General features: G+C 39.9%; 1 protein-coding gene and 1 long non-coding RNA gene across 9 annotated transcripts in view; one reads left to right on the plus strand and one right to left on the minus strand.

Annotated features, from left to right (window-relative positions):
* Window positions 1–639: 639 nt before the first annotated feature.
* The window catches only part of pdss2 (prenyl (decaprenyl) diphosphate synthase, subunit 2), a 35491-nt gene continuing 11209 nt past the window's right edge, over window positions 640–24921 (minus strand). Inside the window, exons 3-9 of one of the 2 annotated variants that reach the window (XM_044143247.1) lie at window positions 17414–17612; window positions 9574–9648; window positions 8802–8972; window positions 6755–6886; window positions 5585–5620; window positions 1828–1992; window positions 640–1706 (exon numbers count right to left, since the gene is read on the minus strand). In XM_044143247.1, the coding sequence (XP_043999182.1) occupies window positions 1837–1992; window positions 5585–5620; window positions 6755–6886; window positions 8802–8972; window positions 9574–9648; window positions 17414–17612 (769 nt within the window). In that variant the 3' untranslated portion in view covers window positions 640–1706; window positions 1828–1836. Of the gene's footprint in view, window positions 1993–5584; window positions 5621–6754; window positions 6887–8801; window positions 8973–9573; window positions 9649–17413; window positions 17613–24921 lie in introns of both variants that reach the window. The other variant, XM_044143246.1, reaches the window with a different exon arrangement.
* On the plus strand, window positions 1988–17398 carry LOC122846353. Of its 7 annotated transcripts, none has more exons than XR_006373225.1 (4): window positions 1988–2777; window positions 6764–6874; window positions 12892–13626; window positions 16395–17398. It is a non-coding gene; the product is annotated as an uncharacterized LOC122846353 (long non-coding RNA). The 7 variants fall into 7 exon arrangements; XR_006373223.1 differs by lacking the exon at window positions 16395–17398 and having other exon boundaries at window positions 12892–13085; window positions 13453–16304; XR_006373226.1 differs by lacking the exon at window positions 16395–17398 and having other exon boundaries at window positions 12892–13085; window positions 13456–16304.

Consider the following 24921-nt stretch of genomic DNA (forward strand, 5'->3'; position numbering starts at 1 on the left):
TTGTAAAAAAACAAAACAAAACAAAAAATTGTTGATCTCTGTTTCTGAGTTGTTAAAAGGAAGCACAATATAGAAAAGTAGGTAAGCTGTCCCGACATTTATAAAATGTGTTGCAGACTCTAAAATGAAAAATGAGAAGAGATGCAGCAGTCAAGTGACCAAAGATTATTGCTTGAGATTTTGACTTTTGCAAGTTATTGGCTAAAATACTGAAAAATCCCTTTTTCTCATCTAAATAATTGCATCAAAACTAAGAAACTGAACACAGCAAACATCAGCTTAAACTTTAATGGACTTATTTTTGTTCAATATGTATTGAAAAATCTGATAAAAAAATTCATGGTCTGACACATACATGAGGAAATCTGTTAATTGGTTCATTTTCTGTTGGATTCAAAAGTACAAGTAGTTCCTGTATCAAAAAACCTCTGCACAATGTTTCTCTTTTAGTCATGAAGTAAGAACAAAAAACAGATATTGGTTGAACATCAGAATAGACAAGTTGGACTTCAAGGAAAACCAGATAATGGAAAAAGTATGATAGGTGCATCCACTCACTGCTACCTTTCTGTCTAAAACATTGAATAAAGGCCCCTAGTGGAAGGAAATCTTAAAAGTAGAATAAAAACCAGGATAAAGTTTTAAAATGATCTCCATTCATATATTTATTATGTTTTCTTTGCACCGTTTCAAGTTAAATACAAGCTCTGAGTAACTTGTAAATAATTACATTCTGCGTTTTTTGTTGTTGTTTTTTTTTACAAGAGACAGACTTTTCTTCCCTGTTCCCACTTTGTACACTCTGTCCTTCAGGTGTAGCTGGCATGAGACGGACAGCTGCCAGCGGTGGCCTGGTTTCACACCTTAGCTGCGCCTCCTCCGCCCCCCATGCCCTCCACAGACAGCAGCCTGGGAAACCACAGGCCACCGGGCTGGCGCCAGTCTGTACGGCTTAGAGCAGGGCAACCGGCCCAATCAATACCTCTGCATTTCCTGTCCATTTGCTCAGGTCTCTTCATTAATAATTACTGCTTGGCGGAGCTTCAATGCGCTCGCTGGCTGGCCCATAGGGGAGAGGTTTGGGTGACCTTTCCCCGCCCCTGGGTTGCCTCAAGTCTCTCTCTTGCTCACACATAAACACACACACACACACACACACACGCACACGCACACACACACAAACAGGCGTTGGGACTGACATAACAAGGCAACATTGATGACATTACAACTCCTGATTCACCAAAGTCGAGCCTCTGCAGTAAAGCAGTTCTTTGCTGCATAATTGGTAAAACAGGACTTTTTTTCTGTAGTGAAACGCCTCAGTTTGGCAAAGAGTAAAATTTCAAGCAGCTGCAGTTTAGAGCATCAACTTTGCACTAACAAGTATGTTAAATAGTTAAAAAAAACCAAAAAAAACAAGACATTTTTGAGAGTAAGTACTCCTTAGTGCCTCACTTGCTGTTCATGGCACATTTTCCAGATGACACTAACAATTCATCAAAACATCTTAAATGATGTTCTGCCCGGTATGTGGCTGTGCTGATAAGCTAGGTAACAAAGAGACAGTTTTTTTTTTTTTCTTTAAAAAGCAGACTGCCGGTAAATTTTCTCCGAGCAGGAGGGGTGGGGTATCGGAGCTGCAAAAACATCTGGCACGAAGCCGGAGTGATGAGCTTTTATTCGATGATGAACAGTTGTAGGAGTTTCTGAAGAAAAAAAACACGAAGACGGCGTCATGACCAACCCAAGACTCTCTCAGGTCTCCACAGAGGAGTGTGTCTGGGTGTGTGCGTGTGTGTGTGTGTGTGTGCGCGCGCGCGTACGCGCCTGCTTGGGTCAGAATCTGTTGACGGCTGAGGCGATGTTCTCCAGGGCGGATCGAGCCTCAGAGGAGGGGAAAGCCTGGATGGCCTCCAGAGCCCTGTTGCTATGGTAACGGCACAAGTCCACGGCCGAGCTCACGCCTTTCTCCGACTTAACCGCTGCCAGGAGCTGCGGAAGGAGGGAAAACAGGCATTAGTTTGTCACGTCTGTGTCAGCGCTGCCACTGTGCAGCTGTCAATGAATGTACGGGAAAAGTTAGTTTGCTCTTAAAGTCGGAGCGAAGCCATTAGTTTCCTCCGCACAAACACGAACACACCGTCAGCTGGAATGCAGGCTCCCTCGTTTATCTGCAAGCTTAAAGTTGGACTTTTATGTTGTTCGGAAAATTGAGACTCTCAGCTTTCATATCATCTGACTAATGATACTCCATTTCACTATAATATACAATATTAAGTAATGAACCAAACTCTTGCCAAGTGTGCCTCTACAGATCTCTTCTGTTGCAAAAGTGATGATTTATTTATTATTCAGGAAAAACAGCTAATCGAACTGAGCTGGTCCTACCTGTAAAAAAATTTACCCTTAAACATAATAACTGAATGGGTACTTTAAGTACCCCTTACCTCTGTGTGGAGGAATTTATCCCTCTCTCCTTTGTAAATTGTTTTCTTTCAGCCACAGAGAAGTTTTCAAGCATAAATGATGGCAAATCAATAAGATTCAAACCCAGGCTTTGACTACGCCACTTCAAAACTCTCCTTTTTGAGCCATTTAGAGACTAGCTTGTGGTGTGCTTTGGATCACTGTGTTGGAGTGCTGTTGAGCTTAAGGTAACAATCTGATTGTTGGAGATTCTCCTCCAGGACGCTCTAGGAAATTAATCTATAAATCTATCATTCAGGTCCTGAAGAAGCAAAGCAGCCCCAGCCCACCACACCACCACCGCCATGTTTGTAAGTATAACGCTCTTTTTCTGAAAGCTTTACACTACATGTCACAGGATCCACACCTTAAGTTCCACTTACATCTAATGGTAACATTGAATGTTAGATATTTTAGACAGCTTTTACCTTTTTTTTTTCAGTCAGTCATGGTTTTCACATTGGAACTTTGCCTTGGATGCCGTTTCTCATTCATGTAGTTGAATCATGAATACTGACCTTTAATTTGGCAGGGGAGGCCTTAGCTGTTGTTCTGGTTTTTTTTATTGACCTGTTGAGATAATCACTGCTGCCCAATCGGAGTAATTTTGGTCGACCCTCCATTGCTGGGAAGGTTCACTGTTCCATGTTTTTATACATACTCTCACTGGGGCCAGGGTGCTTTGGATAAGAATTATAATTTGAAAACCGTAGTTTGTATTTATCTCTCTTCAACATTAAGATTTGTTTGGGGATTTGATACTTTAAAGTGTGACAAAAAAAAAAAAAAAATCCCCAAAAGAAATCTGTAAGAAATACCTTTATTTTTTTTAACTTCAAAATAACACTGCTTAGTTTGCACATCACATTTCCTCATTCCAACATGTTGAAGTGGAAGACATCAAGTTCAATAAGCTTTAACAGCAGCTTTGAGTCTGTATTTTTTATTTTTTTGGGGGGGTGGGGTGTTTCTAGCTGCGTGTTCCTGCTGCTGCACTGGGACATCTTTTTGCTGAGGGCGTTTTGCCTCATGAATTCTGGAAGTGGAAAACCCCCATAGGCCTTTCTTTAAGAAAGAAGAAGTTAAATAAAAAAATAACTTTAGGAGCTAAACTCAAAAACATCCTGCCTGCTTATTTATTAAAAAAAAAAAAAAAAAGATTAGCTTTCTACATGCATTTCGTACCATCCTGCCTGCTACTTTTGTTTCTTTCTGCATCAGTTCCCTGATGCTTTTATTCCCTGGATTTTGCTGTTTGGATTAAAGGTCCAGCTCTTTATAGAAACTGGAAAAAAGAAATACGTAGTCTTTTCAGCATCAAAACCCTGCAGCCTATCTTCATGCTATTAATATTCAGCAGAGGCACCTGGGAATATAGTAGTGAATAACGCGCTGTGCAGCAATCTCTGCAGCAGGTGATCTGCCCGATAATCAACGTAAATAAACAGCTAAAAACACAGCAAAGTAAATATTGCTCTTCTAAACTTTTTACTTTGAGAAAATCCTCCAAATGTGTGCAACTAGTTTCAACTTTCAGCCAATCAGAGATCTCCACCTTCACAGCAGTGTGCTCCTGTTTCTTCCAGCAACTACTGCTGGACAAAATCCCTTCCCTTTAAAAAAAAACCAAACAAATAGAATGGAAACGAATGGAATAAAATGTAAAACATTAGGCCCCCAGTTACAGAAATAACACAGCTTGTAACCAAAAATATAGAACATGATGGTGCCAGCATCACTCTCTGGTTTCTTTGAGTACCACTGCAGTTTTGTTAAGGTTTGTGAAATTATGAGCAGTTTTAGATACCAGAGAGTTTTGAACCAAAACCTTTATGTGCGTGCTCGAGTCCAAGCATAAGTGAAAAACACAAAAGAATGGCTTCATGAGAGAAAACTAATTCTGAAAGAAAATCTGTGGGGTAATCTGAAGACGGTTATGGAGAAGAGGCGTCCTCTCTTTGTGTGTTATGACAGAGTTAGACGATGTTTGCAGAGAAAAGCGGATAAATACGACAAAACACCGCCCCAAAAGAAGCCCCCATGCTGGAATTAAGATGGTTTAAATGATTTATGCTATATATTTACATTTTCCCTTAAAATATATGATAATTTGTACATGATGTACATGTTACGTTCAAATTAAAAGACTAAAAAAGCCGATAAATAATTAATCCTAGTCAAATTTTCTTCTGCAAAACCAAAACCTGGTATTTTAACGGACTGCTTACACTTTGTATTGATCCAACAGATCGGTCTCTTTCATGCCTGGATTTACAGGAGACAAAACTCAAAGAATAATTGAATAATTTTAGAACCACAGTCTTTGAGACATATAATTTTTTCATTTCTGGGCCAAACCTATCAGGGAATAAAGAAGACAGCGAGAGGCCCACATCTCCTGTTGTCCCAATCATAGTTACTCAAGATCTGTTACAGTTTTTCTTTGGCTGCTTTTTTCTTCTTCTGCTGTTTATTAAAAGAAAATATCTGCTTTTGTTTCCTTTGATTAAGTAAGGAAAAATCAGGCTTTCAGGGTATCTTCCTTCAACTATTACTGCAAGAATAATGAGAAATGTGGTGAATCTACATAGCTTGCTTCAGAAGGTGTCTCTGACTTCTTAACACAAAACAATAAGGCAAAGTGTGGTTCAACTTAAGAAAATCTGTTTCTTTTCTACATTAAAAACATCATAGAAATCATACAGATATTTCTAGGTAAATCCACAACATTAATGTTTTCTCCTCCCTAGCTTCCCTCCTTGGTTCCCCTTAAAAACTTCTTTCCTCTTTTCGTCTGAAGGAGATTCTCTCACAATACCTCTTGTCTCAGAGCCTCGGTGTCTCCTCCACAAATAGGCCTCGGTAACCAATCCGTCCAGCTCTGGTTTCAGACGGGACCAGATAACACCCCCCACCCCCCGAATGCTCCCCAAACCCCTCCCCTCTGTTGCTTTGGTCCCAATCCGGCCTCACACGTTGACTTTGGAAAGGCGATTTCCTAACTTCGACATGAGTTGCAGTGAAAAGACATCCAGGTTGTTTCTGGAAACGCTCAAAGAGGTGAAAAAGGTGAAATTGAAAAACAAGGCCTGATAGTTAGTTGAAAATTTCACCTTACCTTAGTATAATCCAGCTGGTTTCTCAAGGTCTTTGCCTTGGAGACAAAACAGAAGAGTTCATTTTAGTGAAGATTTTTGTTTATTTTAAACTAAATTACCAATTTCATTAATAATAAAGAAAAAGCCTGGAAGGCAAAAAGTTTCCTTTCTTCAGTGATGTCTGCAGGTGTTATCTCTTTAAAAACAGAGAGCAGACTGCTCAGAAGTTTTCAGACTGCCACTGTGTTTGAGATTCTTGCTTTGTAAATGAGAGGTTCAGACAAAATAAACTGGGGATTTCAAATAGCAATTTTCTTGTCCTGGCTACATGGAGATCTGCAAATGCTTATTTTCAGGTCATCAAATGTGATTCCATATATTTTTTAAAAATCTTTGCTCTTTAGTAGATATTTTCTCATGTATTAATAAATACGGTAGTTATTAAGATCTCCTCTTCTCTCTATGGCTAAAGCTGATTTTGGAGGTGATATATTGCTTTATGCTGTTATGTTTTTCATTTAGATGTGTCTTTTTAAACTATTCTTTGTTTGTGATTCAGATTTAATCTGGGGTTTCCTAAAGGTTTTTCCTACTAAATATCACACTTTCATTCTCCTGGAAATAGCAGCAGATATTTCTACAAATGTTAGGTTAAAATGAAGATTATACAAATGGATGATGGTTGAACAAATGGATCGATAGATGAAACTATTGGAAAGGTAATAAAGTCTAGAAATACAAATATTTTCCATTATTTTTTTCTGTTTATTTCACTTGTCTGCACCTTGAAAACAAATCAAATCAAATCAGATCAGAAAACAGCCACCCCAGAACATACAGCAGAAATAAAAAGTAAAGTATAAAAAGTGACAGTGCTTAAGTTTCAAGGCTTCTGATTTAGTGACAAAAATTGATTCCCAAATTTAATTCTAATTAAAAGTAAAAAATTTCCACCACAGAATCTGACTCTTTGGTGTATAAACAAGCAGCTTCTCTGCACTGCATTTAAACTCAATGGGTTTAGGAAGCAGCTGGATTTAACACTTTGCTTCATCTCTGTGAAATAAACAAACTGAGATCACAGCTGACTTGTGCAACCTTACTGGGTCCTGATTTTTTTAATTATTTTTGCAGGAGATGGTAAGAGTCACCAGAACCGCTGACAGGGTGACTGACTGTCCATGTTTTACCTCCTCCAGCTGCTGGTGCCACTTCTCCTTCCCGACGATCTGGCGGTGGAAAACCACCGGGGCGGCGCTCAGGCTGAACGATGTCACCTCTCCCAACCTGCTCTTCACAAATGGCTGCAGGTCAGAGTTCAGCTGCACAAAGGTGGAACACATAAACAGTCACTGACGCTGCTCCGCAACATTCAGGCTACCAATTACACCGTCACACTGGAGGAAAAAGGAAAAGAAAAAAAAAAGTGGTTGAAGTGACATTTGGGTATCTTACACTGGGAGAGGTCCTGCTAATGAGCAGTGGGGTGGACAGTTTGGTGAGAGACAACAGTCCTGATGAGGACAGTTCTTCCTTTTAAGAGCTCATTTCAGCATTCACCATGCTGTGACTCCAGCGTGCTGCAGAGGCCCCGCAGATCAGCAGCTGCAGGGAGCCTCGGCAAGAAATGGCAAACCACTGCAGCACTGTGCATAAGGTCGTCCAAAAACTACTCAAAAAGCACCAACTTTGTGTTGCATTTAGGTCGCGTCCTAATAACATTCAGGAACCGTTTGGAGCATCCTTCCTAATTTCTGTATTTCTGTATCGTTTTGCCTGTGTCCTCTTTCTACAACGTTTCTTGCCAATTCAATTCCAGTTTGAAGCATTTGATTAACACAGATACAGTGAAACTAGAGGAGGGCCAATTACTCATGCTTTCAGACATTTCTGCTCCATGTGGATCGGAAGCTCATTTAGTCTTTTGCTTTGATATAACTTCATCACAGTCACAAAAAGTACATCTGTCGCAGAAGGGATAAAGCTTGCTAAGAAAAAAAGGAGTGTTAATGAAAGTGAGACAAAATTTAAATTTATTCACTTTTCCGCACCAAATTTGTTACATTTTACAGCAAACATATTTATACCTATTGAGCTCTCCCTGAATGTTACAAGCACAAAATTCAGTAAATCTTTTAAGAAAAGATCCGGAACATACAGCCAGAGCTGCAATGGAATGGCGCAAATCGAAGACAGGTTATCAGTTAGGACGGTCTAGTTAAAGCCCACATCTAAATTAGTGATGGACAGATCCGATATCAATATCTGTATCGGTGCTAGAATTGAAATAAATTCCAGATAGGGAATCGGTGACAATATGCCTGATCCATAAGGGCAAATCTATACAGTCTAATTCCACTTTTTGTTCTCTGAGCAACATAAGGCTTTGTTATTTATTTTACATTACATTCAGAGTTACTTATTGATCTTTCTGAACTATTTGAAAGGATCGCTGAAGTTTATTTTTGTCAATTTCAGTTTCTCTATGATTTATCTACATTGGCTGTTATACTTCTAATTGCACTGACTGAACAAATTAAAGTTGTGTTATTTTTACATCTTTGGTGCAGAGTTGTCACATACATTTTTAATTCCGTTCATTTATGTTTGTTCTTTGGAATAAAGAAGAAGAAACCTTTTAAGTCAACTCAGCGTTTTTCTGCATCAGATCAGAATCGGCCGATACTGAAGCTCGGTGAAAAAATTGGATCGGTGCGTCACTAATCTAAATCAAATTGAGACTTTAAAAATTGTTGTCCACAGCCAATCTGACTGATCTGGAGGTAATTAGCAAAGAAGAATAGGAAAAATGTTCACTCTAGTAGAGCGATACTATATAACACGCTTACAGATTTAGGTAATGGTGGTTTTGCAGACCATTAAATCAGAGGAACAAAAACAAACACAAACAATTATCCAGAATTGAGTGTTGGTATATCATAAAAAATTTCTATAAGCTACACTGAAGTTGGTGGTTGGTATGTGACAAAATGAGAAAAAGTTCAATATTTTCTCAAAGCACAGTACCTAAATGTGTATTTTTTATTAGATTTCTTTTTATTTTATTAAATAACCTTTGTCCAAGTCTCCAATAGTATCCGATTAATTAATATTTTCCTTCCAAGTCACCAGAAATTCTTCAGTAAAGAGGGAAAAAAAATCTGATAAGCCAACACAAAGTCAAAGGATTCCATAAAACATTCTGTTTGGTTACTGTTTTCGTCCCCCAAGACTTGCCTTGTGACCCAGCGACAGGTGTTTCCCATAGAGGTAGGCCAGTCTTTGGGCCTCTCTGTCGTGCTTAGCGAGCTGCATGGCGGCCTGACAGCTCTTGGCCAGCAGTGCCCCGTGGGACAGAAACGCCTGGTCCTCCCAGGGCGTCAGGACCGTGCCGTCGCCGAGACCGTCCTGCGGGGCAAACAGTGCCAGACGCTTCAAAGTTCCCACAGACGAACGCACAGTTCCTCATATCCAAACAAGACATTTCACTCAGGCTTTTCACACAAATCCTGCAGCCAAAAGATGAATGCCACAGAAGGGAAAACAAATCCTCTAAAAGTCATGTTTACAGAAAATAAAAAACAAAACGGTGCTGTTATGATTTCTACCATTTTTACTAAATTTAACAAAAGGGAAAACATTTAGGCCGAGGCAGAGAAAGGTCGATGTGAATGCAGAGCATTACCTAAAAACAGAGTAATTATTGGGAAATCTATTTCACTGCAGCCTGACAGCACTGTGGTACATTTGAACTAAGAAAGTCCGTCTTGATTCATTATTTATCGGGATGTCTCCTCATTTACAGGCAGCTGGTACCACCTAATGTCAGAACCAACCAAGGAGAAACACTCACTTTTTATTCAAGTCACAGCTCTAGTCCCAGATTTGTGACCGTAAAGCACCTAAAACGTGGAAACATCTTTTTTTCTGGGAACTTAAGAGTTTTCTTTTCTAAAGGCAGCAATAGACCGACTGTTTAATGTCATATTCTCAATAGTGACTGATTTACCTCAACATTGTAGTAATTCTCATAATATATTCCTTGGACTAAATCCGCGATGGCACTGGAGATCAGTTCAACGACCTGCCAAACAGGAACAAAAACATAAATAAATTCTTCATAACACAATTTTTTTTTTTTTTTTAAATCTTATATACATAAATTGAGTTGATTCTGGTTGGTAAATGTTCATATAAAGTGATGATTTCATGATGGTAAATCACAGCTTGATTCGCCTCCTTTCTAAAACTGAAACTGAGGAGATGAATAAAGACATCAAAAAGGAAAATAAAAAGCTAATAGCGCTAAAGAAGACGACTTACAAACGCGTTCTAAGGCACACTTGATGTCAACCAACGTTAGAGACAGAGGAGAAATATCAATTAGTAACATCTTTTCAGGATTTGCTTTAAGCTTTAGATCAAACTCCTACAAAACATTGCACGTCTAATTAAGTTAGCTCAAACCTCATGCTTTGTTGGAGGGATTTCACTAAGAAGCAGCGTCTGCATGTGATTGTCTTAGATTGCAGTTTGAATCAAAGTTGGGATCTTTGATTCACACACAGAGGAATCTGAACTACTGAGTATCTCCCTCATTATAAATCACTAACGGAGCAGATTAAACTAAAACGTAGACATAAATGAGGTCGATCAACACCGATCCGCTAATCATGCCATCCATAACATTCGCAATTAAAGCCACAATTTCTCCTGTGATTGAATCGGGAGCGCCTGAACAGCTGGTTTGGAGGATTAATCTAAGGTGAGGTGTGCTGGGCGCCAGGTGAAGCGCCGCTCAGCTGCTCATTACCGGACCACCGGGTGGGGGGTGGGGTTTCTTCTGGAGATGTCATGAAGCACTCCCAGGTCTGCTTCCATTCATCATTATATTTTGAATTTGCAAAAAGTACATCTGCGAGAGCCAGATCAACTTTCTGTCCAATTCAAGGCAGAGAAGCTGTGAGAGCTTCCAGAGAAGCTTCTCCGTTCTTCTTTCATTCCTGTCCTTTGTCTATAGCAAATACGGAGGAGATAAAACCTAAAATTTTAATGTCTTAAAATAGAGTGAAAGTAAGTACAACGCAGAAAGCATAAACTGTCAATTGAAGTTCATTGACTTTACAATAAGGTTCCTAAAAAGCTAGAGTGCCAAACTGAAGCCAAAAAGGACAATAAAAAACTAAATCAGTATTCAGGACTCTGTTAAAGAAGTCAGTGACATTCATAATATCAGGTTAATCTACTGTCTAAAAGTGATTTAGTTGCCTATTTTTTTTAGACATGATATTCACAACTTGAGGCACTTAAATACCGACTCCATGGACTCCATGCTTCCACTACCGACCCAAAGTCAGAGCAACGACTCAAAACTGAAGCTTTTTCAGCTTCTGGGTCAGTGGTAGGTTTGGAGTAGGAAGAATGAAACATGCAGGGAAAAAAAAATAATAATAATGAAGCACGGTGGTGGTACAGTGATGCTCTGGGACTGCTTTGCTCCCTCAAACCTGCAGACTGTGGATAGAGAGATGGATTCAGTCAGGAATGTGACACTGATTGGACGATCCCACGGACATCCTGCATGTTACTAGAGGGGCCACCTTTGTTTTCCCAGCTGGAATTCAGTGGTTGCAGCGCCCAAAACCAAGAATATAAACGAGCTGAAGGCGTTTAGCGATGAGAAGCGGAATAAGATTCCTCAGGAACACTGTCAGAAGCGGCTGTCTGCATCTGAATCATGGTCAGGTCAGAACAACAAAGTAAAGATGCTCATCATGAAGGAGTTGAATACTTCTTAGAGTGCAGTAGTTAATCAGAAAGAGCTGCTCATTTGAAACTTTGGCCAATAAACCTCATATGCAGCTGGGGTTGAATTATTTAAGGGCACAAGTGTATATTTTTAAATTCAAACATCATTCTCAATCAAATGTAGAACTTTAAACTCTGAGATTTCCAAAAACCTGGCAATATTACTTAATCTATTTTGCTCCAGACACAAACAAAAGATGAAAACAATTAAACACACCTCACTCACACTTAGTCCTCACTCAGAAACAACGTCCAGCCTTAAGAGTGCTGTTAGTGTGGCCTGGAAAAGTTTTGTGTCTTCACTGATGAGAAAAGAAGATCATGTGGCTGATGAAGCTGGAAACCGGGCAACTCCAAGCAGTCAATATAAAAAGGGAGCATTTTCAGCCTCTGGATCCATTGAGAAAACATAAAACTCTCTGTGTAGAGAAGACAGGAGCTCCATCGGTTCATCCCAGACATCCTTAGGTTCACCAGAAAGCTCCAGAGATGTGGCTGCTCAGTCAGGCTCGCAGTGCCCTTTGGGCAACCGTATCCACCAGGGGAAAATATTGAGGGAACCCGAGCTTCCTACCCAGACTTGGAAGGACAATGTGCCTACAGTATTACCAGATGTGGTGTCTCTGCCTGGCGTGCCTGGGGAAGGGGGGCGGACAGAGGCCTGTTTTTTTTTTTTTTTTTTGTGGAAAGTATCAGATTAACTCTCCCTCTTACTCCATTCCCAAATCCAGCCAGATCGTGTTTTGCCGACAGAATTGAGAGGGGGGAGAAATCGGAGCCCTGTGATGAGATTATTTTACAGTTTATACAAGCAGCAGCATAAGTTTCCTCTCAAGGCCACGACATATAATCTCCATCATTTTCAGTGTAAAAGAGGGGAAAAAAAATCCCAAACACTTCCAAATCTGCTCATCCATCATCTTTTTTTTTCTTTTTTTTTTTTACTAAAAAGATCTGGAAATAAATCTAAAAGTCTAAGTTTGCTTACGAGGAGAACCATTCAGCCTGTTATAATTCCTCACAAAATTAGATCCATACTGTAGATTTTAGCTAAAAAAAACTGACGGGAGAAAAGGCTGATCGTGCAGTTTGGAGGCATGAAGTAAAGTTGGAAAATTAGGACAGAGAAATGGTGAAAAAGGACTTAAATTATTACAGTTTTTGTTTTATTATGTACTCATATTAAAAATCAGCACTTCAAGCCCATATTGTCAAGCTAGTTATGATACACAGGTGAGCAGGGTGAGCACTGCAGGTCTTTCCATGTCTTGTACATGAAGACAAAGCAGAACAAATGTTTTCATCTGCAGTTAAAAGACAAAGTTCTTGACATTTGACATTTCAACCCTGGTGTATGACCAGATCGTGGCAACAAACAGCTCAAATGAGCTCAGCTCAGTCTGAGGGAAGGACCGGATGAGCCACTGCGTCCTCCTCCTCCCTTTCACCTTTTGTTTTACAGATAATTTTCCTATTTCAATCATTTCCTGTTTGTTTTGTTGACATTTCAATTGTTCAGGCAGACAGAAAAAAAAAAGAGGAATCCCCATTGAGAGGAGAAACCTGTAGCCGGACCAGGAATACTTTGGAAGGAAGACGTGAATTACTTCCGACCAGAAAAACACAGGAAGAAGCTCTTACTGGGGAGAAACCTCTGCAGTTCCCGTCTGGAGCCACATGTTGCTGTTTATGTGGCAGTAAACTCTGCAACAGGTGAACAGGTGGAAGGACAGACGGAAAGAAGAGACGCATGATTAGGATGGAGGGATGGATGGATGGATAAAGATTTGCATGGATAGGTGGATGGATGGAAAACTGTAAACGTTGCCAAGGATGGTCAGATGGATGGATTAATTTATGGATGAATGAATGGATGGACAGATAAATTAATTGATTAATGGGTGGATGGAAGGACGGATGGATAGATGTGTTTATTTTAGCTCACAGGTTTTATTCTTTAACGTCTTATCCTACGTTCAATTGTTATATAAGGGTTTCATAAAACGTTTGGTCTGAAGTTTTCTTTCTTCTTTTTTTTGTCTTCTGCCTACACTGCCTACATCTGTAATGACAACCGGAGGAGGACAGGAGGAGGTGACATTTTTGCAAATGGACCCAGGAACTCAGGAAATAATTGGGGAGGCAGCACTGACAGGTGTCCAGTCCGATGCTCCGAGTGACAGCGACGCTGCAGAAGGCTCATCCACAAATAATGATCCGCTGTCAGATGTCACAGCCATTTACAGACACACCTGTAAGCTTGAGACGCAATTTGCATGATGGAGATCACAACTATAAATAGAATAAAACTCATTTATTTCCCTTGTAAACTTTTTTTCCCCCTAGTGTAGCCTTGAAGGATGGCAATACTTTCTAAATGTGAGTAAATTGTTAGCTTGAAAGCAACAGTTTTCTCGAATGAAGCTGACCGCTAATGAATTTAAAATGAAAATAAGATCAGCAAAATCATGTATTTCAGGCCATAACACTGCAAATATCAGAATAACTTACCCAGTGGTCATAAAATGCATAATTTAACCCCTACGGTTAAAACATATTGGGAAACAAACTGGTTGTGATAGCATTATTAAATTACAATTCTGATTTTTGCTGTGATTTTCTTCAATATTGTCCTTTGTCGCAATATCAGTTCAGTTTTATTAATATCCCAGGGGGAATTGGTTTGTAGCATAACACAAAAAGCTGAAAAAAAAAGCATACACAATCATTCTGCTAGAACAGCTCAACTACAAAAATATAAGCAGAAATAATTTATCATGACAATATCCAAATACTCTTAAATGCTTGTACGTCACAGCTTATAATAGCCAGAGGCACTGCACAGGATGCAATACGAAAATGGATTCCTGTGAGCTTTAGGAAGCGGATTACTAACATTTCTATCATTTCCTGGCGGTGAAAGTACGGCCATATGGTATCGGCATGTAAAGCATGAATGTGTGAGACTTAGAAATGAACCTTTTTTTTTGGCGGGGGGCTCTAGTGTTGAATAAGTTCAAAAGTAGGCTGACAGGAAGGGGGGAAGGAGAGGGGAAGACATGCGGCAAACGTCGACCGGGTCCGGGAATCGAACCCGCGACCGCCGCGTCGAGAACTGAAAGCCTCCAAATGTGGGTCGCGCTATCCCCTACGCCACCACAGCACGCCCTAAAAATGAACCTTAACAGTGAGTTCAACCTAATGCTAGTCACGTTGCACACACATATTGAGATGATGGATACGACTGAATGTATCGTGAGGCTTCTTACCCTCGCTGAGATGCTAAGAGGAAAATCTGGAGAATTAACTCTAGAACTGGATCTCCTTTATGTTTGAGGCCTGGTTCTGGTAATGCTTCCGCAAGGACCAGGGTGTGTCTCTGCCCAAAGCGGAGAGTTTTAGTACCTTGTTGCCTTGCCTAAGAGGGATTTGACAGATTGAGAGTTGGAGTGGTTGCTTTGGTTTGTTGTGCTAAAAAGGAGCTAAGCAGGAAGGCGCAGCTTTCGATTTATTGTTACATCTACTTTACAACCCTCACCATGACATATTGATCATAATAAAAAATAAAAAAAAGAATTAGCAGCTGAAATGAGTTTTCACTGTGGGGTTCTGGGCTCTGCCAGACAGAGGGGAGAGATTTTGATCCTCTAGCCTGAAAGGTGTTTCGCTCATCTGATCTCAGCGTCGATATAGACCAAGAATTTAGCTTCAAGAATTCAGAAAATAGCTTCAAAATTACTAAATGTAGAAATTTTAGTCCTTGATTTGGCACATCAAACAGAACCAATTTGTGTACATTTTAAAACAGAGTTTAAATAACTTAGAGCTTATGGAAAAATAAGCAGCAAGATGTCCTTCAGCAAAGCATAACATCTCCACTCTTTTCTTTCACAATGTTCTTACTGCTCTTTAGAATCTCAGCCACTAAAATTATATATATCTACCCTGGGCATCGAGGGAAGCGAAAGTCTATCCAACAGCTCAGATTTATTATTGGAGTGCAGAGTTTGCATCTGTGGAACTTGAAATATTACATCCTACCACATATTGCTTCCAAGCGGTCCTTTTGGATTGCGATATTGCAAACACTGATATTGCAGTGATGACTGAGATTGGATATATAAAAAAAACTCATTAATGAGCTGGGCAAAAACTCAACTCAAAATAGTCAAAGATAAAGACAAACACATTTAAATAAACATAAAAAGCAGAAATTTTGATTTTTGTGTGTGTCTTTGATAAATTAAATACTTTTCTATATACATCAAAATGAATATGATTATTACATACAGACCCTGTAGGTAGTTCTAGGTCTGCCTCTTAATCTGAGGCAGAGCCATCCTAAACTATTTTTTATTCCTATCTCACGACCACAGGTGAGGTTTGAAATACAAACTAATGAATTAAGAGGTTCGCTTTCTGATTCGGTTCATTATCAACAACCTGACCATGAAAGTTCACTGTAAAGTACTTAAAAATGAGGAAAGTTGAGCAATAAGGAGCGCTGTGAGGCCTAAAAGAATATTTTTCAGTAGAGGAACAATATCTGCATATCTACTAACTAGTGCATTCTTTAAGTTTAGTGCCTGAAATAAGTTATTTCTCTGAATCAACAACAACATAAGAAACCGTCAAAGCAGACGAGACGCATAAGTAGAATTGCAAAATTATAAGAGGAGCGAAATTTTATAATTGAGAGGCTTTAAGGGGTGTAACAAACATTAAAGCATCATTGGAAATTACAAAGCTCCCTGCCTGCTGTGGTGTGCTTTCCCCTCAGTTCACTTCGTTTTGCTAACCTTTTCAAAGCTGAGTAACTGGTAGCTATCAGATGTCCGTTAAAAACTTCCACTGTGGGTATGCTTCCTGCGGTTGCTTCAGATTACTTTCACACTGCTCATAAACAGCTCTGCAGGTTTGTTTGAGGGAGGAAAAACAAGCACTGCTGTGTATTTCTGCAGACTGATTCTCAACACTGAAGTAGAACATGTTCTTTTGCATCCTGTTATATTTCTCATGCAGGCTCATCCACTGATGCTGCTCGCAGGGCGCGTTTGGTGAAACACTTCTTGGCTGCCGAGGAGCAGAGATAAAGCCAGACTGTGCGCACCAAAGAAAGGGCAGCGAGAAAGCCGCTTAGGGCCAGCATAACTGTGGAGGTTATTTTGATTCGCTGCCGCATTCAGAGAGAGGAGTGTGGTGACAGCATCTGTCAGTGACAAGTTACCAACAAGGCAGCAGATACGACCTGTGGCGCACTGAAAGACGAAGCTGAACACTGAACTCCAATCACAAAAGTATTTATACCTATTTTCATGATGATTTTTGTGTTATTGTGCAACACAAAAGCATTTTATGTTTGCAGACTGCTACATGCCAGGTAGGGGGGAGCAGTTGAGATGTGGCAGAAGGTATTCTGGTCAGATTAGACCAAAACTTACACCTATCATCATCTAAATAGTGTATAGATAGTGGCTGGGCGATATGGACGTATAGTTTTATCACAGTATTGCGATTGGTAAAGATGTGACAACAACAGTAAGAAGTACTTACTGCTTTTTCTTTGGGTAACTGTATGGCTATGACGCTGCACTTACTAGCTACACAATCACAAATACTGCTCTTGAAAATCATTCCTGTAATATGCTTCTGTAGGAAGCCAGTCACAAAAAGATTTAATCCTATTTTCAAATTGATTTCTATTTATTGATACTCTCGCTGAGTATCAATAAATACTGAGAAAATAGTAAAACTAACAATCCGGACAATACAGAAAATATTCTCCCAATTTGAATTTATGGTGACAATAAATGAATTCATTATGAAAATGATAAGCAATAAATGTCCACCAGTCCACCAGTAGGCAGAAACGAACTGGACATCACCCTGAACACACCATCGCCATGGTGAAAGATGGCAGTGGCAGCATCATACTGTGGGAATTTTCATCGTTAGCAGGAAATAGGAAGCTAAACGCAGAACAAAATGGGGCAAAGGTTAATTTTTATGCGGGAAAATCTTCTGTCTTTGTCAAAGTCTACCTTAGTGTCGTTGAGCTCGGCCAATCCTGTACAAGCGTTAGCCAGCAGGAAGTCGCCACTCAGGACGGCCATCTTGTTCCCAAACTGCATGTCCTTCAGCGGTCCGTCTGAGACGGTCCAGTCCTTCAGATTCACGATCCCACGATGTACCAGGAATGCTGTGTGGATGAGCTCTGTGATTTCTGCCAGGTTCCTCTGACTACAAAGCAAACAAAACAGAAGAAATAAAAATAAGAGGAAAATGTCTTGCTCTTTAAAGGAGGATCTCCTGAGACTTGACAGACTGAGAGCTTTTTGACTTTTTGAAATATGTCGTTTACAGCCTCTCACAACAAAAAAGAGAGCATACGTTTTCTAATGTGCACAGGAGAAAAATACTCTAAATATGTCCTTTTCATCTGACATTCAGGTGCATTATATCACTTACTTTATCATTGTTTATTTCAGTGATTAAAATCTAAAAAGTGAAACTCTTTCAGATTTATGACATATAGTCTGATATATTCCAAAGGATTTTTGTGTTAATTTTGATTAGATAAAGCTGATGAAACTCAAACTTCCACCGTTCAGAAAACTCTTAATGTGAAAAAAACACCATTGCTTTTTGACAACTTTTTTTCCTCCACTCAACTTTCCAATAATATGCTTGGATACAGCAATCTTTTACCAGCCAGCTCCTTTCCCAGTGATCATTTACATACATTTTGGCTGTAGAAAAACTCAAAGATTATATGTTATAGTTTAAATGATTTTTTAGGAAGATTTGTGACTTGATGGTTCCCACTGACAGCGTCAACAAAGAGGGTAAGACACAAAAAGTCACTGTCAAAGAAGCTGGCTGTTCACACAGCCTCTATCCAAGCTTATAAATGGAAAACTGAGAGAAAATAAAACTTGTGCCAGAAAAAAGATGCACAAGAACCCATCAGATGTTTCTGTATTGAAAAGTTTATTTATTGTTTGTTGTTTAGTTTTTTTAGCTTTTGGGAAACAAAAAAAAAAGTGTATTTGTTGGCATATTTAAGTGTATTTGTTGGCATATTTAAGAAAATAAAATATTTCATGGAGTGAAAATGTAATAGATAAGTTTCACCTTTTCCCACCTATACTCTGTAGAAATTACACTAACAAAAAAACATCAATGCGATCAGAGCTGTTGACGTCAAAATCCAGAGAAACATTTTCTGAAAAACGTTAAAAATCCCTGCTTTTCATCCCCCGAGGCATAAAACCAGGAGACATGTCAGAGATTTCTCCACACAAAGTGTCAGGGGGTTGCATAAAAAAAGAAATTAAACTTATCATTATCAGATAACAGCCATTCTTGATTATGAGGAGAGGGGGGAAAAAAACGACGCAGCAGTGGTGTTTGAATAGTCTTTTAGAACAGCCTAAGGGAGGATATAATCAAATGTTGATTCAGTCATTGGTGGGGGATAATTAGGCCTCTCTCCATATGGAAGGAGCTCGCCACGCTGCGACAGGAGGGATCCATCCAGACAGGGTCGGGTGCGCTGATAGCCACTTACGACCTTCTTTCAGCCGCCGTGAAAACCTGATGAGCCGCTCGTCTGCTCCGAGCTACGACGCCTTCCTATATACGCACTCGCAGCCAGGTAATTGCCATTCTCTGCGTCGAAAAGATGTGATTAAAATTCAATAATGTCATGTATTTTGCCCCTCAATCACACCCATTGTCTGGTCGGTTTCGCTGCTTGGTGTCGCACGGCAACAACAGCGTCGTTCCCCCAAAGAGAGTTAATAAGTTCAGGGCTCAAATAAGAGCAAATTAACAGACTGACAGTCGAATGCACTCGGGGTGAATCAGAGTGAAAGCTGCTCTTCAAGAGGAGAGTGAGTTGTTACAATGAGGCGAACAAAACATTATGATTTTAGGTCGCACAGGTTTACAACTTTAATTCCAAGTCGACCTTACAATGACTATTTCATCTGGATACTCATAATAAACACACTTTATCGTCTGGTTTCTCATGTAAACGATCGATTATAGGGATTTGTTAAAGAAGAGATCCTCTCTCACTGCAGATGGATTTCCTTCCACGTCCTGTGACAGAGACTACTGAATAGTAGCAGCATAGGGAAAAAAAAGGACACCCTTCTTGGTTTTTAAGGATTCTAGAAAATTAAACAACAATCATTTGAAAAAACTGGGACGCAGGCGTGGCTATATGGACTAATACTTCCTTTTTTTAGTTGTGACTGTGACTGAGTACAAGCACAAATACTGTTGTTGAAAAATTCTCAATAGAAATAGTGCTACTCAGGATGCCACTTACTGAAAGAAATGTGATTTATATCACTAATATGCACACAGTGACTGCATTTAATCATATTTTTTAATTTACTGATGTTTATTGAAGCTCTTGTGAAACAAACTGTGGAGAAAATAATAAAAATAACATTTCTGATAATACTGTCAAAGTTTTGTTTTACATCATTTATTGAAATTTATCAATCCAACGATCAATCAAAACACTTTTGATAAGAAATCTTTCACGATAAATGGGACACCCCACTACTGGGACACCCCATCAAAGAAACATAATTGGACAAATACATATTTAATATAAACTTCGACAATCCTGAGATATTCAAATAATATTATGAAACAATTGTTTATTTTTCAGTATATAAAGTGGGGTTTTGACACAATGTGAAAAGACAGCTCAAAAAAGACATCTGTCAGAAACAACTGTTGCTGTTCATCAATCTGGAAAAGTTTATAAGGTCGTGATTTTACAACAAACATCTGTCTGACAGCTGGAGTTTGGTCCAAACTGGACAATGATCCCCAAAACAGCCGCGAATCTACAACAGAACGGCTGGAACAGAAAATAATCAAGATGTTATACATCCCTGTCAAACTCAAGACCTGAAACTGATTGAAATGCAGTGGGACCTTAAGAGAGCTGCGCGGAAAAGAAATGAACCTGAACTGAAGAAATGTCTCTACTGCGATGCAAGAGGCTGATGAAGTCATACAGAAAACGACTGCAGAGTGTTGCTGCTGGTTGCGGTGGTTCCAGGGGTGTGCATAATCTCCTCCACGAATGTATGACACAAACCAGAGATTGATTATTCAAATAAACCAGTTCTCCCAGTTAAATAAACTTCTTTCTGTTTTTAATAATGCAGACTTGACAGAAAATACTGAGTGCATGCTGCTGTGTCAGTGTGCCAGGTGTTGTTTTGATTACACTAGCAAAATTAGGCAGAAAGATGCAATTGTGATTTCTATCTTGAGTGCTCTCTGTATGTAAATCTGTAAATATTTGTAAAAATAATTGTGTCATTGATGTTTTCTGGTTTAAGAATTAAGTTTCGAAAGGTTTGAGGTTTTTAAAATTGAAAATGTCTCGCAAGAGAAAATAAAAATTTACGAGTTGCATGGTAACCGAAGGGATCTGAATGACACCTGTGTAAGCTGATCCACATTTTGTGTAAGCTCAATTTGCTTTTTGTGTTTTTCTAATCAAAATTAAGTAAAAAACTAAGGAATCCCACACAGTGAAAGCATCATCAGTTGAAACCCGGCACGCGCACACAACCTAAATCCTCCAATCTAGCGGCCCTCATCAGCAGCAGTGGAGCTTGGGGAGGAAAAAGGGGGACAAGGGGGCCGATGTATAAATAGCTTTGGTTCCCAGTTGCATAGCAACCAATGCCATCTTCCTGAGGTGTAACGCCCCCTTACCACGCCCCTTGTCCTGACTGTTCTGTTCCATTTTCCTCCCTCTGCAGTCTGCCTCGCATCAAACACAGACTTGCGGATCTAAATGAGCTCCAGTGTGCGACTTAAAAACCTGGCCTGTCCATCGGGCGGCCAGTTTGATGCGACTGGTGTCGTGATTTTCACTGGACACGCACAACAAAAAAATTAAAAGGTGTGGCTGGCGCAAGTTGGACAATCTGCGAGAGCGGCGAGTGTTTCAATCTGTCCATCCATCTATTTATCTTGGTGGTGCTTTGGTGAATCATCAGTGTCAGGCAGCAGAGTGGGAAATGTTTTACAAATGCTCCCTGTCAGAAGGGAGGAGACCATCCCCCGGAGGTTTCAATCACCCCCCAAAACCCACCCCACCTCAACTCCCTCAATCCCTCCATCTCGCCATTATCCGAGGTGCTAATGAGCCCAGGAGAGGTGGAGGCAGAGGCAGAGAGGGAGCAAACTAGTGCAAATGAGGTGATCAAATCATGCTGTGTGTGTGTGGGCGTGTGTGTGTGTGTGTGTTTCAGTTTGGACTATCCATCTCACGACTGGGTGAACGCTGTGTGCTGGAACCAGTGATCTGATGTGTGTGCCAGATCGTGTCGTGATGCGACTGCATGGTAATGCACCACCTTCCAAACCAGGTCTGAACACCTTCGCGATGCCGTTTGTTTTGGGAGGCAGGATGGGAGAGGTTTCTCAGCAGTCAGGATGCTTGTGCTCAAACATGGCTGCGCCACACAGATGTGCCAGCTCGCAGTAAGAAAGAAGCCTTTCAGGCACCAGGAGCACAGCAGTCACTTCTGGAAAACAGTTGGCACACACCCACATGCCTGTCCTGAGCCGCATGCTGGCATCTGGCCTGTGTGTGTGTGTGTTTTGTGGATGTGAGGAGGCCCAAGCAGACCTCAGAGTGTCATTTGAAACATTACATTCATATTACATTACCACACCACACACCTTGATATGTGTAATAGCTCAATCTATGTTTAAAGCCTAGAATCTGCACGCTTAATCATTTGTTTCTGATGAAGTCACATTTTCAAATATTTACTCTGTGACCATTTGCACGCCATGTTAGTTATTAATTATGAGAATAAGGTGTAAAGTAATTACCAGCCTGAAAGTATGTTACGATTTTACAGTTGCTCTTTCAAAAATAAAAAGTTTCCATCACAGTTTCTACAGCTAAAGTCTTTTTAATTTGATTTTTGAAGTAGTTTTGGTCCTCAGTTATTTGATGCTGCCCACAGCTAGTCAGTTAGCTGAAAAAAGGTTACAACAGGTTTTCCTCGGTTACCGTGGGACATCTGTGGACCAGTGGCTTCAATAGTTATTTAGCTATGAGAAGATTGTCGGACCGATTCCACCTCCTGCCTCTAAAATCCAAAGTTGTCTACCAGTCAGCTTATCATGTGAACAAGGATCTGGCTGTTAGGAAATACTTCCAACCCAAAAGAGTTAAATTGATTTGAACTTTAGCTGATTTTCCCCCACTATCAGTGATGTTTACACTCAGGTTGATGTAGATTCAGGTGAATTATTAGCTACTACGTAGAGTTAGATAGTAGCTACACATTATTGCCACTAAGTGAAGCTGACCTTTGTGCTTTTGTCCACCTTTAAATCTCCTCCATCTTAACTGTAGTACAGAACAGTGATCCCAAACATCTGACTTCAGTGATGGTGATGAGTCCACATCCTGCTTCATGTTGGGGCTGCTTTTCTAAAGTTCACACTTTTGTTTATTTGGTGCACATGCATGCTAAACCAACAAGGGCTGCTCTGAAAATTTCCAGTAAGAATACATGGATCTCTTACTCCCCAGATATTAAGGAGATGGGGTTTTAAAACTTCAAGTGGTTGGCTAAGAGCTTCTGCTAAGTAGCTGGCCACAAACTAGCTACAACGGCAGATAAGCTACCAATCAACTAAACTAAGCTTGGTTTCCTTTAAAAAATGTACAATAAAAACAACATAAAACAACCCAAAGTTAACAAATATTATAGAAGCCATGCCTGTTATTGTCAATATATTATATGCTATCAGTAATTTAAAAATAATTGACTTTCTTCTAAATAATAGCATTTATAATAGTAATTATCAATTTTATTTATTATGCCCTTTTAGTCAGATATTTAAAACCATAAAACCATCAAGCTTACACCAGGAAAACAGCAACATCAAACATTTTTTTTCCCCTCTGGTGCTTGTTGTCAGAGTTTAAGTATTAAACAGCATTTCTCCTGCATATCAGAGCAGCCGAAAATACAGGCAGATGGTCCATTGCAGAAGAACACATCTATGCTGCTGTTTAGCTCCTTTAAAATTGAAGTTTCCTCTTGCTTAATTGCCTATTTTCACATATTTTAATCAGACTGCAGCAAATTGGAAGCAACCTGCTGCAAAATGTTTTGGAGAGGCACCCGTGGGTTGATGCAGAGAGGACCAGGATGTACTCAATTAGCATAAAATTAAGGGACAGCAGGTCACGTCTGAGAGAGGCTTTTTAAATGTCAATTTATTATCTTGAAAGTGACAGCAGCTGCAAAGCGTGTCAGTATAATAATGCAACTTTATACTCTCTGGTGAAAGTGTCTGTCCTTTTTAAAGCTGCACAATTAATATGAAGTTGTAACATTCTTATGGGATCTGAGTAGTGGTCTGACCACAGGTCCAAAAATTCAAAATGCTGGTTTTTAAGCCACTCTGTCCGCACTTTTATCTTATGATACAGGGCTGTGTACTGAAAAATACAGCTGTATCATACTAGAAAACATTGAAGTAGAGTTTCATTGAAGGAATATAGCTGAATATTGTGATACTGACTGGCATTCCATTTCCATCCATCCATTTTCTTTACACCCTTCTTCCCTAATGGGGTCGGGAGGGTTGCTGGTGCCTATCTCCAGCTGCGTTCCGGGCGAGAGGCGGGTTCACCCTGGACAGGTCGCCAGTCTGTCGCAGGGCAACACAAAGACATACAAGACAAACAACCATTCACACACACACTCACACCTAGGGAGAATTTAGAGAAACCAATTAACCTGACAGTCATGTTTTTGGACTGTGGGAGGAAGCCGGAGAACCCGGAGAGAACCCACCATGCACAGGGAGAACATGCAGAAAGATCCCCGGCCGGGAATCGAACCCAGGACCTTCTTGCTGCAAGGCAACAGCTCTACCAACTGCGCCACTGGCATTTTATTAACAAAATTTTTTCTTGCTTCTCATCACGATGACCTCACAACACAAGATAATCTTTATAATGTCTACAACGAGTCCCAGCAGCACAATTAAACCAGTGAGGGTATGCAGAATATGCTCCTGTACTCTGCTTTTATGATTTCAATCAGAAATGGACTGAGAATGGTTATTTGTATATTGTTTGTTATTATTATTAAGATTGAGTGAAGAGCTTGTCATCAACTTTCCTGGATAACATCACCATTAGCACATTACAACTTTTTTCTTGCAAACTTAGTGTTTGTTTGAAGGATAACTGTGGAACTGTTTATGTCTGCAGGAATGCTCCCGGTATGTTTATCTGTGTAGCATGGATTTATGGCACATGTGTGAGCTGAAACAGATTGGTTTGTGTAACTTAATGCAATGTTCTGTGGAGCCACTTCAAAAAGTGACACCAAAACAAAACAGAGAGGACTCCCAGCGATCACTAAACTAAAATATTTTTAGGGGATGAACAAACATCACTTTGCATAGAGATTTTCCTTAGACCTGGTTCCATAAATGGTATGAAAGAGGCTCAAAATTAGAT

This window comes from Gambusia affinis, linkage group LG16 (genome assembly GCF_019740435.1).
Source record: "Gambusia affinis linkage group LG16, SWU_Gaff_1.0, whole genome shotgun sequence".
Classification (NCBI taxonomy): Eukaryota; Metazoa; Chordata; class Actinopteri; order Cyprinodontiformes; family Poeciliidae; genus Gambusia; species Gambusia affinis.